At 41.0% G+C, this 16,279-nt stretch overlaps 3 protein-coding genes across 5 annotated transcripts; all 3 read right to left on the bottom strand.

Annotated features, from left to right (window-relative positions):
- Nucleotides 1-1,242: 1,242 nt before the first annotated feature.
- On the bottom strand, nucleotides 1,243-1,918 carry LOC139924713 (peptide YY-like). The gene is made up of 3 exons (XM_071915831.2): nucleotides 1,734-1,918; nucleotides 1,509-1,598; nucleotides 1,243-1,330 (listed from the first exon to the last, which is right to left on the bottom strand). Exons 1-3 carry the CDS (start codon nucleotides 1,916-1,918, stop codon nucleotides 1,306-1,308), a joined length of 300 nt encoding a protein of 99 aa, XP_071771932.1. The 3' UTR covers nucleotides 1,243-1,305.
- Nucleotides 1,919-7,465: 5,547 nt separating this feature from the next.
- malsu1 (mitochondrial assembly of ribosomal large subunit 1) lies at nucleotides 7,466-10,575 on the bottom strand. The gene is made up of 4 exons (XM_071915884.2): nucleotides 10,228-10,575; nucleotides 8,991-9,166; nucleotides 8,809-8,890; nucleotides 7,466-8,713 (listed from the first exon to the last, which is right to left on the bottom strand). Exons 1-4 carry the CDS (start codon nucleotides 10,529-10,531, stop codon nucleotides 8,553-8,555), a joined length of 723 nt encoding a protein of 240 aa, XP_071771985.1. The 5' UTR covers nucleotides 10,532-10,575; the 3' UTR covers nucleotides 7,466-8,552.
- A 364-nt stretch (nucleotides 10,576-10,939) lies between these two features.
- On the bottom strand, nucleotides 10,940-15,423 carry smpd5 (sphingomyelin phosphodiesterase 5). 3 transcript variants are annotated; one of them, XM_071915830.2, is made up of 8 exons: nucleotides 15,258-15,423; nucleotides 12,864-14,096; nucleotides 12,654-12,729; nucleotides 12,333-12,473; nucleotides 12,132-12,221; nucleotides 11,968-12,031; nucleotides 11,588-11,836; nucleotides 10,940-11,418 (listed from the first exon to the last, which is right to left on the bottom strand). In XM_071915830.2, the coding sequence occupies exons 2-8, from the start codon at nucleotides 13,989-13,991 to the stop codon at nucleotides 11,394-11,396; spliced, it is 1,773 nt and encodes a 590-aa protein (XP_071771931.1). In that variant the 5' UTR covers nucleotides 13,992-14,096; nucleotides 15,258-15,423; the 3' UTR covers nucleotides 10,940-11,393. The 3 variants fall into 3 exon arrangements, with proteins under 3 accessions (XP_071771931.1, XP_071771928.1, XP_071771930.1); XM_071915827.2 differs by having other exon boundaries at nucleotides 11,677-11,836; XM_071915829.2 differs by lacking the exon at nucleotides 15,258-15,423 and adding an exon at nucleotides 14,338-14,462 and having other exon boundaries at nucleotides 11,677-11,836.
- Nucleotides 15,424-16,279: the final 856 nt, after the last annotated feature.

Raw genomic sequence — 16,279 nt, 5'->3', positions numbered from 1 at the left:
ACCGTTACAGTTTACTGTAAATTATACAGAAGCATGTATCCCATCTAAATGAATTAAAAAACTGTCTGAGAAGAGAGAGAGAGATAAACTAGGGAAGGGGGATAAAATAGCCTATATTCAAGGTTTGAATCTTCAAAGAAGCTACAATAATTTTTACCCCTCAAATTCCACTACCTCTAAACATAAATCTAAAATACCCTGTGATACTACTTTTAATTGGGTACTGTGCTTATATTATTATGATAGCTGCATAGGTGGTCAGTTAAAGGAAAAATCCACCCAAATTCAAATACAGTAGCACTCCTATGACCTTGGTCAGTTCAATCTCTCCCAAAGCTTGAAACCTATGATTTCATAGTCGAGTTAACAGTTCTGAAACAGAAAATGTACCAATATTGCCAGAAAATTAGAAACCTTGAGTAGCCTATTTTTACTGAAGTGTTTCTCCAACCCATTGTCAGTGGAGTAGCTGTGTTGCAAGGCAGGCGAAGGATTCATGGGTTCAGGGTTGGAGAGACACTTACCCCGTGAGGAAGTTATAGATCTTGCTAGCATGAATGACACCTGTAATATATACCCACGTCTGGCCGTAAATTGTTAATCCATACCACCCATCAGCAGGTCAGCATGAAGCACCAGGCAATGTCCCATGATCCCTACTAAAACTGGTCATTCAGTTGCATTTGACACTGAAGCTGCTTTATTGTAAGATAGAGGAGAGAACCTGTAGCTTGTAGTTTTTACCTAAAACAGGTGTCAGAACAGGGTTAATCAAATTGTCAGTGTTACGTGACTAGCTTTTGAGCTATCCAGGTCACTTGATAGGATTAAACTGTTAAGCTCTTTTCAAGCAGGGTGATGGCACATCTCAGGAGTCTCACCATAAAAAAAGTGGAATAAATGCAGCTCAGTGGTGTAGTACTCAATGCACTGTTAATTTCTATTTTACTGTCCCCCAAATGGAACATACCCGCAGACATGAATGATATTTGCCCTACTTAGGAGGATCTGAACATGTCCAAAGAAGCCTGCTCACCAGTAGAGAGCACTGTTACTCTAACAGTAAACAGTGAACAACACACAACTTGAGAAATACAGTGTATTCTTCACATTAGGTAGGCTTTTGTACCAAGTGAGGTAGAGTAAGATGATAAATGTTAAAAACCTGTTTGAGTGTAGCAGTGGCAACAGTACAGACCAAAGGTGTTTGCATGACACAACGTTTATTCCTTGCAACATCAAGTCAGTAGTAACACACATGGCAGCAGTTTTGTTGCATGGGTCAGCATGACAGTTTCAACGGCATCACCATATTGGCAGCCCATCATACCTATAATATAAGAAAGATGCAAGTGAAGTAAATACAGGCACGCAATAGACATATTTAAAATGTAGTACATTGTAAAACATTGACATAGATGAAATACAGATAAATTCCAGGGGATGTGGATGTAGGGAATAGCTTCAAAAAAGTCATGAGAAGTAGTTTAGCATTTTAATTACTGTACCTGACATAGCTGGATCCTGGAATACTTTCTGTGCTCTCCTTCACCAATAAGTCTGAAAATAGGGTATCTGGACTGGATCTTTTCCCATACCTGTGCATGGAAAACAGGCAAACAACATGTCAGCTCTTTTCTTCATTTTTTTTCTTTTGCATGGAGTTCTGCATTTCCTGAACCCAAATATTTAGCAATATTTTATCACATTATGGAACGTCAGCAACAACTCACCTCTGTCTCGTGATGAGGTTGATGTAGTGCCTTAGTGCAGAATAATATTTGGCGAGCTCCTCAGGTGGTGCGTCCTCCCCAGGACTGGCAGGCTTGGATGGATAAGCATTTACACCAGAGTGAATGCAAACCAGCAGGCAGACAGCCAGAATACCAGTCAGAGATATCACAGCGTTGGAGCGCATCCTGGATCACAGAGAGAATTAAAAGTCAAACTGCATGATAAAAAAAAACAGTTATTATCCAAATAATTCTGACTTGTGTCAAAATCAAAATTAATCCTCCCATGGTTCCTGATCATGAACTATAAAAGCTGTCAGACTCATCATTACTTGCAATCAAAGTGAAAAATAAAGATTTTGCTTACATTATAATTTAACACTTGAAAATACTGCTTCAGTTGGATTCCCACTCCGTTCAAGGCACCTCTGTCAGATTCCCAACATTGCCCGTGTTTTATATAATGTGTGTGTGTGGTGGGGAGGGAGGGCAATTTCATTCACTTTTTAGGATACTCTTGAGAAATGTCCACTGCCTCGTTTGTTTGGTAATCCCTGGACAGCAAACTGGCAAGGAAAAAAATTGGAAAGACATAATTACCTGTATACTGAGAAAAGACCAAAACAAGCTTTAGTGTTATTGGCATCATCAAATGAAATTGATCCTAGGTTTGCCATGACAGAAAAACAGAAAATATGTTCTTGTAATGAGTCTAACATTCTAGACAGATATTGACTAAATTATTTCATGACATAAGAATCTGTCATAAAAAATCTGATGATAGTCCTGGTGAACATAAGAGATATTTTATGTATTTCAAAAACTATATTAAAATATACTGCAAGGAGAACTGTCATTCTGTGTTGTACATGTCTGCTGTAACTGTATTGATTTACTTAACTCAGTTCCTTAGCAGCAAGCACTGAGTTTAATCACACATAAAGAGACCTACGTGGTTTGCACTTGCAGTGCAATTATCTTATTTCTTAATTGTTTCTTCATTAAATAATTAGGTCTATTCAAATGTTTGAATGGGAGAAAATAATAGACTACATCTCAGTATGTTTTCACTTTACTTCAAAATCAAATTTTCACTATATGGGTGGCGTGATCTTAGCAAAGTATTACCACAAGTGGACACAAAGTCTAAAAGCTTAATTCAAAGGGAGTCGACTTTCTCAATAAAACTGCTGGTGCTTAACTTGAAATGGTTGGTAATGGTCTGTTGTTTTCACATTAAGTAGAAATATGTTCTGATGCCCCAGGTGTTTGGAAATATGTTGTTTTGGTTTACAGAGGGGGTCTGCATCGAGGAACAAATACCATTCATCCATTTAATTATGGATAAAAAATTAGCATTTTATAATCCACCTGTCAGTGTTAAAACTGACCAGGGGCAGCTGGACATCACATAATAGTTAAAATGGCATTTTCTGAAATGTCTTGGTAACATATTTATGTGATTCAGTCGAAAAGTACTCTAAGGTTAACAACTGTTTGTCAGAAAGAAAACACTGCTACAAATGTCTCATATTCAGCCTCATTAGTAGAGTAAATGCTGTAAATGTCACCCACCCATCAACTTAAGACAATCTCCCACATTGTAGACAGGTACTCAAACTGGAGGCACTAGAACTCCATTTCAAACACTACTGGCTGATCCACTGTGATGTGGCTTGACGTACGGTTGTCTTAAGACTGTAACAATTTCCAAACAATTTTGGCCAAACCAATGAGGATAGGTCCAAATTACACAAAATCATACAAGAAAGGGCACTGTAGAGCACAAAACCACCAACCTCCAATTCCAGTTGAGAGAGGGCACAAAAAGCTACAGTGGCTTTCAGCCCTTAAATGGCAGGAAAACATGTAATGGCAACTATTTTCTTAGAAGACCATTCTGCTGGGAAATTCACAGAAATTTGACAGGAGATTGGTGCTGACAATTCCTATGACAGTCAAATGAGGACCCTATTCCAGAGCAGCAGCACAGAGCGAGTGTAGAAAAGTACAAATGAACTTCAAACTTTCCAGCTTCACATTATACACAAAGTAATATGTGGCTGTTGTGTGCAAAAATGACTTATTCCATCCAGCAAAAGGTGTTTATGTCTAAATGAAGGGTTTTCAACAGAGAGAAAAAGGTAAGCATCACTCCCAAGGCCTTTCATTGAATAAAAGAATTGCAGGAGGTCAACACAAATCTCTAAACATGTTTTCTCTAAAATAACCGCAGAGCAAGGTAATTAAAATTATGCAGTGAAGAATACAGTTTCTCCTTGAGTCAGATAGAGTGACTCTTCCCTTTGACGCCAGCAGCTTGGAGACAAGCACTCCATATTTGGGTTCCTGGCAAAAGGCAACACGTAACATCATCTCCCACGATGGTCGATATAGCCTGATTTTAATTAAGACTGAAACTGCCATGAGACGCCACAATACCATGTTCCCCACAATGGTTCCACATTATCCAGAACACCATTAAACAGAGTACTCAGTACTCAGCTTTTTATTAAAAACATGTAGGAAAGAGAGAGATCTTGACTTGCGAACTTGGTCACAAATAATTACACATTTACAGTAATGTTATGCCCAAGTGATTTCTTGGAAAACGGTATTTCTGTTCTCAACAATCACTTCTTTCCTCTTCAGTATTAGTTAAGTTCAACTCCTCTGCCTGAGATAGGAAAAACTTTCAGAAATAATAACAGTCTGCATCACACACTGATAAAGCTTGGACTTTCACCTACCAACCTCACATGAAATAAATAATGTCTTTGCATAAATTACCACGTGTACATTCAAAGAAAAGGTGTGATTCCAACCCCTCTAAACTTGAACTAAATCTTGACAGTCTTCAGTGCTACACCTCATGAAATGGTTTGGCTATGAAACCCTGCTATTCTCACCCTCTCCAGGCTGCCCTCCTCCACCTGTCTCACCCTCAGCTGGTCCTTGGGGTCTGGATTTCTTCCTGATGGAGAGAAGAGTGGTCGAGGCAGGACTGGCAACCGGCCATTTGGCATCTCCTTTAAACTGATGACATGAAGGTGCTTGGGAAATAAATGAACATTCACTAAATGTTTGTGAGACATTTTGCCATAGGTTGTTTATCATTCTTTGACAAATCCATGGGGACCTATGTGCATTTAAGTATCTTAGAGTAGGAGCACTTATATTTCTATTTATATACATATATGATCAAAGATGATTGATGTAGACATTGTTAAAATTTGATGTTGAGTCAGTTTGAGTTTTTCCATTTTCAAAAATTGGCTCACTTCACTTAACAATTGCTGAAATCTTTCCAATCAGTAAAGTTTGAATTATTTGAACTGGACTCCACTCCAAAGGTTTGCCTCATTTGAATCGGAGGAACGGGTATTGTCAGCCAATCATGCAGTATTGTGATTGTTCTGCCTGTGAGGACTTCATTTTCAAATTCATTCAATAAAAACCCTTTCAACTATCCCCAGCCATCGTATATTTGAAATCAAATCATGAAAACTGAACAATATGAGACATTTAGGCACATTTTTACAATTTGTATGGTCTTGTGACGACTGATCCTGGATCATTACACCTAGAGTCACCTAGGTCACAGTTGTAGAGTTCGAAAATACCTTTTTATAACCTTATGGAACGCACTGGTTACAACCTGACTGTCCTGGTATGTAAACCTGAAACGTAAACAAACATGACAGCACTGAAAAACATAAGACAACTGATTGAAACAAGTGGTCATCATTCACTCCATCAACTGTGCATTAGACTCACCTGTGTTTTGCTAGACAGAGATATAGTATTTCTTACATACATATTTGGAGAATGTTTGACTATAAATGCTTGATTAAAACACTGAGTAAATAACTTTGTCACATCACCCTGCACGGTGCCTTGCTAACAAATGAGGACCAGGTGGGCAGAGCACAGAGAGCCTTGTAGGTGTCACCTCTGATACTGTTGATGTGTTTACTCCTCATAGACACACTGTCCTGCATCCTCCTCTGAGAATTAGGATTGATAACCATGATTACAGGATGGCTATACTGGTTTATGTGCTCTAAATTTACTGTTATTAATTCAAATGCAAAGGAGTGCAGTGAAGTCAAACAATTTTGTGTCACCCAGCGTACCTAATTTCCCGCAATTAATCAACTTTCTTTGCAAGCCAGGAAAATTGCTCTGCTGCTGCTGTGTCCAAAAGCTTATTCATCTCCCTTTTCTTCAGAACCTCCTCTAGCCTTAATATTGGTGAGTAAATTAACACCTCCACAGCCCTTAATAGCTGCACAACACTGAGTAAAATGACTGTGCAGCTAATGACAACATTAGTCATAGTAGCTACTTTTGAGTCAAACACAGTACTAACATTTGACTTTCATTTGTGCCAGTTTTCCCTCTGCAGTGATTTTGCATCTCTGCTAGTAAGAAATTGCTTTTATTCAATTTGGGACACAGAAGGGCGCAAGTGAAACCAACCCGTATTAATTGGCATCCTGTCTTGCAATCTCATATTTCTACTACCATTGTCTGTAAATGGCATGTCAAATAGTGCAATTTAAAATAGTGCAATTTCACAGACTGCCTCACCTATTTAGGTACAAGTATTGTACAAAATTGACAATTTCAGGTACATGAAGTTCTAATCCGCAGATTTTTTCTTTATGTATAGCCTGAATGTTTAACAGCATTTGTAGGTGTAATGACAGCTGCTGTCCTTCCTTTATTCAGAACCTTCACCTGCAGGTTAATCTCTGTGTTACTTTTGTAAGCTGTTGAGATTTGAGATTTCTTAACTTCGTCCATCAGTGTCTTTGAACATTCAGCTTTTCTAGTGTGAATCAGACTCTTCTCTTTCATTCCCTGTAAGAATATCAAACGCAACCACATCACACAATGACACTTGGTGCACCAGGTCCTATGGAGCTTCATGCAAATGGACGTTCTGCATGTACAATCTCAAGTTCTGTGTTGGCGTCTCTCAGCTCTTACTTTTTACATTTTAGCCATTTAGCTGACGCTCTTATCCAGCGCAACTTAGAGAGTTGTCAGAGAAATTGGGAGGGTCACTTTCCAGGGGGCTGGTGGTGGAGGTTATGCGGGTGCAGCGTGTGTGTAACCGTTTAATATCTAAGTAACTTTCAGGTACTTGAATCATTAAAAAACACCTCAAGACAACTCCGCCCAAAGTAAAAATGATAGGTCTACTATATCAGTGTATATCAACAGTGATGCTGCTGTGTTTGCATGAGCTGAAGTGTGCTTAATTTGAGAATGCAGCAGACAGTCTTATCTGCTCCATAGCACAGACAGGTTCTATATGATGAAGAAGCCTCAACCATCAACATCAGGTTATCTGAATTACAGGCAGTCACAACAATAGAGCAAAGTTTCTCTGCGCTAAGACAGCTTAGCTACTTGATTGACCGGCCTGGTCAGTTAAAACAGGACATTTAGGCATGAACAGTGGAACTGACATCTCTCCATCCTCATCTGCTAGACCCAAGAAGAAATACTTGCAGAGACATGGAGCTCACCCAATTATTCTGCAGAAGGTTGACCTTTGCAAACCTCATCTTTATGAATTCTTCGCCAATGTCCAAATTCCTCTGAAAAGCTTGGACTAACACTGTGCCATCACAGCACCTTTCCCTGAGAACAAAATACAACGAAGTAGTCATGACCGAGGAGAAAGTAGCACAAAAATGTTTGGATTTATTTTTGTCATATCATGGCAGAAAACTAACATTGTTGCGTACCAACCTCAGTGATTGGTGTATCCTAGAACTCACCAGCCACCAGACAGTTTTTTCAACAAAATAGATTTTTAGAAAAGCATAGGAGCTCCAAACGGTGGTTATTTGCCAAAGTGACTTGTAAACTAGACAGATATTTTACTTACTACCGACCAACCACTTAAGCTTCCTGGCATCACAGCAGCAGCAACTCGGCTTGTTTGATGTGGTTAAAAGCATCAACTGGAAGGATTTGCTTTGATAAGCTCTCATAATCATTCCTTCGGAGAGAATCTTGCTCAAATTTTCTCTGGGCAGACAACAAACTCTGTTCAGCGGATTGGGCCAAATCCTGAGGCTCTGACTCATCTCATCAGCAGTCTGCTGCTGTAACACCTTGCAGGGTTACAATAGCTGTCCGTAAATGTACAACAAAATTGGTTCAGAATGTTTGAACATGCACAACAGCGTCGTCAGTCCACATTATTGTTGAAGGAGCCTAGATCAAAATGTTCTTATGACAACTCCCTTCCATCTGGGGACTTGAGGCTTTGTTTTAGGGTGTAAGCCATGTTGTTATTTGTTCAGCTGTTTGGTCTACACACTGACAGAAATTACGTGCCCAAAATATGATGGCATCCTTAATGTGGGCAACAATGTGGATAACATGTTCCACTTAAAAGAAATTAAATACTGTTAAATGAGAATTTATTTATCAACAATCTGTGATGAATGTAGAATGTACATAGATACTTGGATGAAATGACTCTTTTCAGGATACATTTGGTCACATTGACTGAATGTTGCCGGTAGCCAATGCAATTCTCAGGTAGATATTTAATTATTTAATTTGCAGAATTGATTATGAAGTAAAAACACTTTCATAATGCCACCCAACACAGAACATGCAGTCAGTTTTTGCCAATGGCAACAAACATGACAAGTATAAAAATAATCTAATAAATCTTTCACATCTTCTGTTTCCACTCCCACCTTCCACCTTGTGGCCAAAGAGATCACAGCTTAAGGGAAAGGATGCATCCAGTTGCAAAGAGGTGCTCAAGTCTGTGCAGTGCATAGATTATGTGTCCTTTGTGACTTCAACACCATATATAAAGTCTTCTGGCAGCGTTTCAGCAGGGATACTCTTCAGCTGCTCATCAAAGGAGCGGAGAGTCCACAGTTTCTCCAGTTCGTACACCTCTCTGGTCTCTGGCAGCATGAAGTGAACAACCATGCTCCCTGACAAGGAAGGAGGGAGAGAAAAGTAAATCAGACAATCTGCATTAGCAAATGTCTAAATCAGACACTTAAAGATAGGATCAGGCCTTACATACCGAAGTCAATGCACATCCAGTCCTCTGTATCCTTCCCTTCAATCTTGACATGTGGATCCCCATCTTTCTTCATAAATTTGTACTGGGGGAAAAAACATAACCATATAACATAACCCTAAAAAAAAAATCAGCATAGATTGTACATGTCACCATTTAACAAATCAAAATTCATGATCGGTTACCACTTTGATGGCATAGAGTGCCATTGCTCGGAGGTGTCTCGGTGAAACGCCGCTGACAACAATGAAGTAGTCCGAGTATTTGACCTGCTCTGGTACTTTTATGACACAGATGTCCACTGCATTTTCCTGACGGAGCAGAGACACCAGTACATCGATGGTGAAATCCTCCGGGGATTCTGCAGAGAAAAAGGCAGTAATACTTAATAGGCCATCTTGCCTAAGAAAGTAAGTGTATATCATTATTCAAGTACAGTTGTAGCTGTGCAGTATGTGGATGCTACATCTGACACACAGCTGCTTTTTACTGTATGTGTGGTAGGGTGTAAAATGCCTTTGCTGCAATAAAACCCACATGTTATTCCTGTGCCGCAGTACAGTTCAGTCTAGTGCTGAAGCAATTAGTCAATTGACAGAAAATGCATTGATTTTCATTGTTTTACTCATTTATCAAGTAAAAATACCAAACATTTGCTGCTTATAGCTTCACAAATTCTGACTTGATGCTTTTCTCTGTTTCATATAATTGTAAAATTAATACTTTGGTTTTTTTTTAGCAGCTGGTCAGACAAAGTAAGCAATTTTAAGAGATCATTTTGGGCTCCAGTGACTTGTGATGTGCATTTGTCATAATTTCTGACATTTTATAGACTAAATAATCGATTAATCAGAAAAAAATCTAGATTAATCGATTATGAAAATAATTGTTAGTTGCAGCCCTAGTACAGTTGCAGCACTCTTTCCTAAAGCTAGAAATCAGAGAGAAAACCCCTGAATGTGTCACTGGATGTAAACTCAGCAGCTGCTCCATAGACAATGAATGGGGCTCTGATTTTGTGGAGCCATAAGATGCTAAGCTGAGTTGTCACACCAAAATGAAATTCATATTCTAGCATTGCTAACAGGTATGAACCAGAATTCAAACCTCATTTGGGTGCAAGAACTCGCACAACAATCTTATGGGTCAACAAAGTCAGTGCCCCATTCACTGTCTATGGAGCAGTGTCAGATTTTACATCCCAGTGACATGACACATTTAAGGGTCAGTTCTCCAGTCTGTAGTTTTCGGAAAGAGTGGTCAAAGCTCTTAAGTATTGACTGAACAGTCCTGGGGCACAGGAATAGCACACGTGAATTTTTTAAATGGTACAGGGACTCATTGGGTGACAATCATGGAAATATTATATGTGACAATGATGGTTGTAAAACTCGGGTCTCCAGTAAAGTAACAGCGACTCACTTTGACTGATGTCACTCTCCATCTCGTCTGCTTCCTCTTCAAACTCACCACTGATCCTCTTTGAATTGCTGCTTTCATTATACAGTTCTGAATAATATCTTTTTGTGTCAAAGTGGCAAGCGGAGATGTGATGCCAGTGATGGTACGATGCCGGATTTGCTGTAAAACGTCGATGCAACAACCCGCTGTTATATCGAGCTTTGGGAATCAAACAGGCGCTTCTAAAAATACCCGCATATTCTTGTATAACATTCTTTTTAAATACCGATGATACTAGCTGTTTAGAACAATTCAGAATACACATGATTTTAGCTTGTATGTCAATGCCTTCCACGAGTCTGTTAGCCAAGGGCTAAAAACAGGAAATGGTCCTGATCCTCGAATTTTGATTGGTTTAGGTTTCTTCTTCGCTGGTTGCCAGGTCCTTGCCTGACATGAAATGTACACCCCCTATCGAGCAGTTGAGGATCATGACCTTGAAACAAAGGCACTTGTATTCCTTTATGGCTTGAGTTTGCAGGTCAGAGCAATAACTGTGTTTGAAAATGTAGTTCACATGAAATATTGATTGGTTTGTGAGCATGGTTGTGAATTCACATCACTCTGATTCCAGGTACATCGTCATGACTTATCATATTGGTACTGTGTGTGTCAATAATGTATGGGGAAACTTTGCACCTTATTGTTCCTGGGACATTAAAAGCAGCACACATTGTCTAAAATTCACTCATTCCGTTTATTTTCAGAGGCAAAATTTCAGAGTGAAATGTGATAAAAAATATACTGTTTCAGAATATCATTCCCCCGGCCTGAACAGGCCTTTGTGTATAAAACTCGTGTAGTAAACACTCAGGTTGAATTTGTCTGTCTCAGTAGATCAATATCAATTCAGTTCCCAGCCACTCACAGCAGGTTGGTTTATCCCACCTGAGGCCATTTAACAGGTCACTACATTACAGTAAAAATTCAAGTATGCCAATAAAACATTGTTGTACAAGTATAGAGTAGAGCAATGTACATTTTTGTACATTTTGTTCCCTTTGTCTTAACGCGATGCCTTGTTCACTTGAGTCCTCATTCATCAGCAGATTCAGCACAGTCAGAGTCCATAATGACATTCAGTCTCAAACCCACAGGAATATGGTCCGTGAGGCCGGCCAGCTGGGTTATGAAAGTAAACTCTTCAATTTCCTAGATGGAGACAATGAGAGTTTGTGGTTTTAATAATGCATGAACCTTCTTCACAGGGCACAACTTGTGTTTTCAGACCTTTTCCAGGTGTACTGATTGCAATCAGTTCTGCTATATCAAGCAAATTATTCATGAATTACTTGAAATTATCTGTGGCATCACAAAGTACCTTTTAACTTCATTCAAGGAGACAGGTGGCAGTTGAGAAGAAGGAGAGGATTGGGAGAGGAGAGAGGGAAGACGCATGGGGACACATACTGTTCGGCATTGTTTTGCAACGGAGCTCTCGCGGTACAGGATGTAGTCGATCCGACGCCCGACCCAGGGCTGGTCAGCCTCGGGGTAAACCAGGGGACAGCCAGCTGCAGGCACGGGAGGGGAGATATACTGCTTTCTCAGCTCCTCTGTCTCCAAAGTTCTACGCAACAACAGGGAAGATGGAATGGATCTTCATTTTTAGTGAATAGATGGTGAGTAAGGAGCTCCATTTACATTAGTGGTGCTGTGCTGTAGCGGTTAGATGGCTTAGAAAAGGTAAACTGAGTGTACCTTTGTAGATTTTCTGGGGTCTTTATATCATCTTCGTACAATGTTGGCTGCTCCAGCAGAGTTCCTGTAGACACAAGCCATGGCAATCCATGATGAATTAATGACACCTTTGTTTGTTATGCGAGTATGCAGCATGAAGTTTAATGGTTTGGCATGGTACGCACCAATGACCCAGGGCTTCTCTTTTCCTGGCCCCGCCCTGCAAGGGTCTCTGTAGTCCTCAAACAGACTGTGCTTCTGCTCCAGACTGTCATCTAGGCAAACAGGAAAAAATGTATACATACTAAATAACAGACCTTATGGTAGAGATGCGTGTTGTTTCACATAGTTAAAAATAAATGCCCTTGTATGAGGCACACACATACCAGGTGAGCAGTTGTCAAAGTTGAAATCTCCACAGAGCACATCAAAAACAACATCTTCATCAGGCTGTCTGTTGGCAGCTTGAAACTCGTCAATCCACTTTGTTACCATGTTCAACTGCTCGCAGCGAATTTCCCCTTCACCTGATGAGAGCACAGAATAAGCTTATTAATTGTTCCTCCTGGGAAAATGGCAACATATCAAAATTGTGAGACCAATTTTACTCTGTGAGACTTATTATGTAGGCATAAACTGCATAACTCATAAATTATTCATTATTTCTTCTCTTCATCTGAGCAGACCAAACAGTAAATGTGACTTGCCCTCTGGTGCATGAAGGTGTGTGCAGTTATAATAGCCAACCACTTTCTTCCGTTTCTGATTCTGCCCAATTAGCACCTGAGAACATCACAAACAATCATTACATCAGTTAGTATTACAAATGAGTGATTGATTAATAAGCATTCTGCAATATAAAAAGGATAATAACAATAATTGACATGGCCTAATACAATACATTATACCCAAGGCACCTTAGCAGAAAGCAGGCCCTTGGCAGCCAGTGCGTCTTCCCCGCGGCTGTTGGGAAAGCAGTGGTACTGGGCCTGCAGCACTGGGAATCGGCTGGCTAGGAACAGGCCACTGTTGAAGAACTTGAAAGAGGAACAGCTGCATGGTGGCTGGCAGGCATACACTCCTACGTCATAAAGTATATGTCCAAAGAGGGGTCTTAGGGCATCTGTGAGCTTCTGTGCTGCCCTCTTATCGAACACCTCCTCCAGGCACAGTATGTCCACATTGGCTGGAAACAGCGACGACACTTCCCAGGGTACGTCGTGCCCCTGGCCCACACCCTGGGAGAGCAAAGCCCGGGGAGCGCTCCGCTGACCCGGTCGGCCCTGCTGGTTGGAGTTCTGGTTGGTATTGACGAGGGGAGTAGGTGACTCAGCAGCGGGCTCTTCTGTATCATCGCAGTGCGTACAAAGCACGCCGCTGCTGGAATTGGGGATTGGAACCTGTACTTCAACCGAGTCCCTGTCTGAATGTTCAATCACTCGAGGCTGGGCCTGCTTGTCAGTGGCCCCATATGCAGAGTAGTTGGCTGCGGGGAGAAGGCTGCTGGAGGGGCTGAGAGTGCCACAGCTGCTGGGAGAGTCAACAAAGATGCGGATATGTGGTCGGCTCACTCCCTGCACAATGTGTCGGCCAATGGCAGCCGCCCGGCGCTGGGTGTGCCCGAGGTTGTTGAAGCGAGCCAGGCTGTCAGGCAACAGACACAGGTTTGCAGTTGCAAAGCCAAACGAGGCCTTTCCTACCAGCTCAAAGCCCTGGTTCATCTCCCTCTCCGGTGCGGACGGAGTCACTCGGTGGTAGGAGAAGGGTCTGCGGCAGGCCTGAAGCGGTGCCCAGAGCAGAAACCCCAGGAAGGCCAGGGGGGTTGTAGCGAGAAAAAGAACAAAGAAGATGATGGAGCCAAAGAAGACCTTGAGTGGGTGGAGGTAGCATTCCTGCTCCGCTCGCCGGGTTTTCTCCAGGGTGGTGGACATGCACACAGCAATGAGGCGGTCCAGGAACCAGAAACAAGGCAAAATGAACACCCAACCCACAGCATGGATGCCTGCAGCAAATCCATTAGGGAATGGGGACACCCGCAGGGCCATGCCTCCTCGCCTTCTCTAAGCACCAATGAGGACGACCAGCATCTGGACTTGCCGTTTTAGCTTCATTCATGTGAAAAGTCTCTTCCACTCGGGCGCCACTGGAATCTAAGACAAGAGAAAGAAATCAAGAAGTTATGGTGTGAGTAGTATTTTTTCAATCCACATAAACAATTACAAGGTGGGCTCTCCCTGGATTCATCCCCTTAGTGATTGTTTTGCATTGGCTCTCAGTCTCACAGTGATTTCAAGCCCAAAACTCAGCTTGAGGAAAACATGAAGCAAGTGACAGCTGTAATGGCGTGTGTGTAACACAGTCAAATGTTGAGGGGAGATTACATTGGCTTACTGCTCGCTTATGCAATGCATCATGATCACTGTTGGAAAAGAGGCCAAGAGGAGACGATCCAATGGGGTCTCACCCAAACCGCCTATAATCCAGCTGTCACCATCTGCACAGTTTTGCTAATCGCTGCAGATAGGAGACACAATGAGAAAGCCTGCCTGAAAACCACACCTTTGTGTGCACTTATAGTAACACTACAGTCTGACTGTGTGTATTGTATTGTATCAGGGGCTCCCACTTACAGAGAGTGGGCTCTGACATGGCTATCCATTCAAAACAAGCTGTTCAACACCCGGAATTTGTTTAGCTAGCTACATTTCCGATAGCCACGGCAAGGAACAAATTTCAGCAAGAGTAGGGATACAATCATATTCACAAATATAAATACTGTCATGGAAATCAGCTCTGTACAGTATTCGTGAGGGAGTTCGAACTGTGCTTATCGAGCATTATGTCCTCTGATAATGCTGATAGTCATGTATGTCTGTTGCCCCCCTGGCTAATTGTCTGTATACTCGGTATACTTGTTCATGCTCTATGCCTTTGTATAAAACAGCATAAAAAGCAGGGATACGGGCTCTCTGCATCAGTCTGATGATGCACCTCAGCCTACGGTCAACATGAGGTGAGCTTCATGAACGTACCTCTCTTCGCCCATGTGACGGTAAGACTGTTCAGTTCCGAGTTTCCGAGAGTTTCACTTTCAAATCCAAAATAATGTTGGTATAAATATTCGCATAGCATTGCTGCATTGGCACAGCACCTGCATTATTGAATTATACAACTTTTTAAACGCTTTATATACTCCCATAAAACCACAAAATACATTTAGAAGGCAATCACGGAATTATCTGTCCATTGGCTTTAACGTTGCTAGCTAAAACTACAACACCCGGCTAACATGGTAAACCAGACGATCTTACCTTACAGCGAAAACTGGGACAGTCCTCCATCTCATTAACTCCATAGATCTAACTAGCTATACTAATACACTGATCTTTAAAATGGCAAATTTCCCGAGAGTATCGGTTGTTTTTCACTTACAGAGCTTGTTAGCCAGCTAGGTAAAGTAGTTACCCTACCCTGTTTCCAGCTACCTCATACTTGCATTAAGCCACGCCCCAATGGCGTTGCCATGGTGCTGGGCACGTGATCTTACCTGAGGCAAGACCAAGATAGTAGTGATACTGTAGTACTACTATGGAGTAAGATCAACTTCTTAGTAATAAAATAATAACAGTTTTGATAAATAATCTTCCTAACTGTAGTCATTTAGAAAACTTTCTAAACATTCTCGGGGGAAAAAATAGTGTGCTACAATTTCAACAAATATGAACCTGTCACAGCTTTAGAGAGGAGGGGCAATGGGAAGAATGTTGTAAATCATGTTTTATGTCCCTATATAGATTTGTCCATTGATTGATTGATATTATTAGACAAGGTTTATCGTTTGGAAAATCTATGCACAAACTTTGAGAATCCCTGGCTTATGCTGCATTATAATGTAGTCTCTATAGAAGCTTTCCACGTCCTGTTTCTCAATGCTTCTGAAACCGGTGCGTTACAACTTCCTGTTGCCAGCTATGACCTTCACTAAATCGCTCCACAACCTGCCCAAAATGTTTAATTTGTTACATTATGTATCTAGTGCTAGTAACCATTACAATTTTGTTGTTTTTGTTGGATTGCTTTGTCAATAACTCGCAAAAAGAAACTTGCCACAGGAAGTTGTATGCAGTGGTTTAACTGTTACCATGACGATGTGAATAGGGCCTATTGGTTAAATAATGTTGACTCTGAAAAACAAATGTTTGTATAGAGGAAAGAATATGTATCTCATATTTGTTCTTTTTCAGCATGCATACTTGTCGTACGTGTCATGAAGGAATAGTATGAGTTTATGAGCTTATGAGCTTCTGTAAGACTGTAAGATGGCAGGTTTCTC

The sequence above is a fragment of the Centroberyx gerrardi genome, chromosome 12 (genome assembly GCF_048128805.1).
Source record: "Centroberyx gerrardi isolate f3 chromosome 12, fCenGer3.hap1.cur.20231027, whole genome shotgun sequence".
Classification (NCBI taxonomy): Eukaryota; Metazoa; Chordata; class Actinopteri; order Beryciformes; family Berycidae; genus Centroberyx; species Centroberyx gerrardi.
Note: the sequence above shows the minus strand (reverse complement) of the source record. Positions and strands in the feature narration are given on the sequence as shown.

Excerpts from the sequence above, each read along its gene's own strand:
- smpd5 (XM_071915827.2), bottom strand. The coding sequence starts at position 13,991 with ATGGCCCTGCGGGTGTCCCCATTCCCTAATGGATTTGCTGCAGGCATC. Across the intron at positions 12,474-12,653 it reads ACACCTTCATGCACCAGAGG|GTGAAGGGGAAATTCGCTGC; the intron begins GCAAGTCACATT and ends TGCTCTCATCAG. Across the intron at positions 12,032-12,131 it reads AGAGAAGCCCTGGGTCATTG|GAACTCTGCTGGAGCAGCCA; the intron begins GTGCGTACCATG and ends TTGTGTCTACAG.
- LOC139924713 (XM_071915831.2), bottom strand. The coding sequence starts at position 1,918 with ATGCGCTCCAACGCTGTGATATCTCTGACTGGTATTCTGGCTGTCTGC. Across the intron at positions 1,599-1,733 it reads AACCTCATCACGAGACAGAG|GTATGGGAAAAGATCCAGTC; the intron begins GTGAGTTGTTGC and ends TTCCATGCACAG. Across the intron at positions 1,331-1,508 it reads CCAGGATCCAGCTATGTCAG|GTATGATGGGCTGCCAATAT; the intron begins GTACAGTAATTA and ends CTTATATTATAG.
- malsu1 (XM_071915884.2), bottom strand. The coding sequence starts at position 10,531 with ATGTGTATTCTGAATTGTTCTAAACAGCTAGTATCATCGGTATTTAAA. Across the intron at positions 9,167-10,227 it reads GGAGAGTGACATCAGTCAAA|AATCCCCGGAGGATTTCACC; the intron begins GTGAGTCGCTGT and ends TTTTCTCTGCAG. Across the intron at positions 8,714-8,808 it reads CTGGATGTGCATTGACTTCG|GGAGCATGGTTGTTCACTTC; the intron begins GTATGTAAGGCC and ends CTTCCTTGTCAG.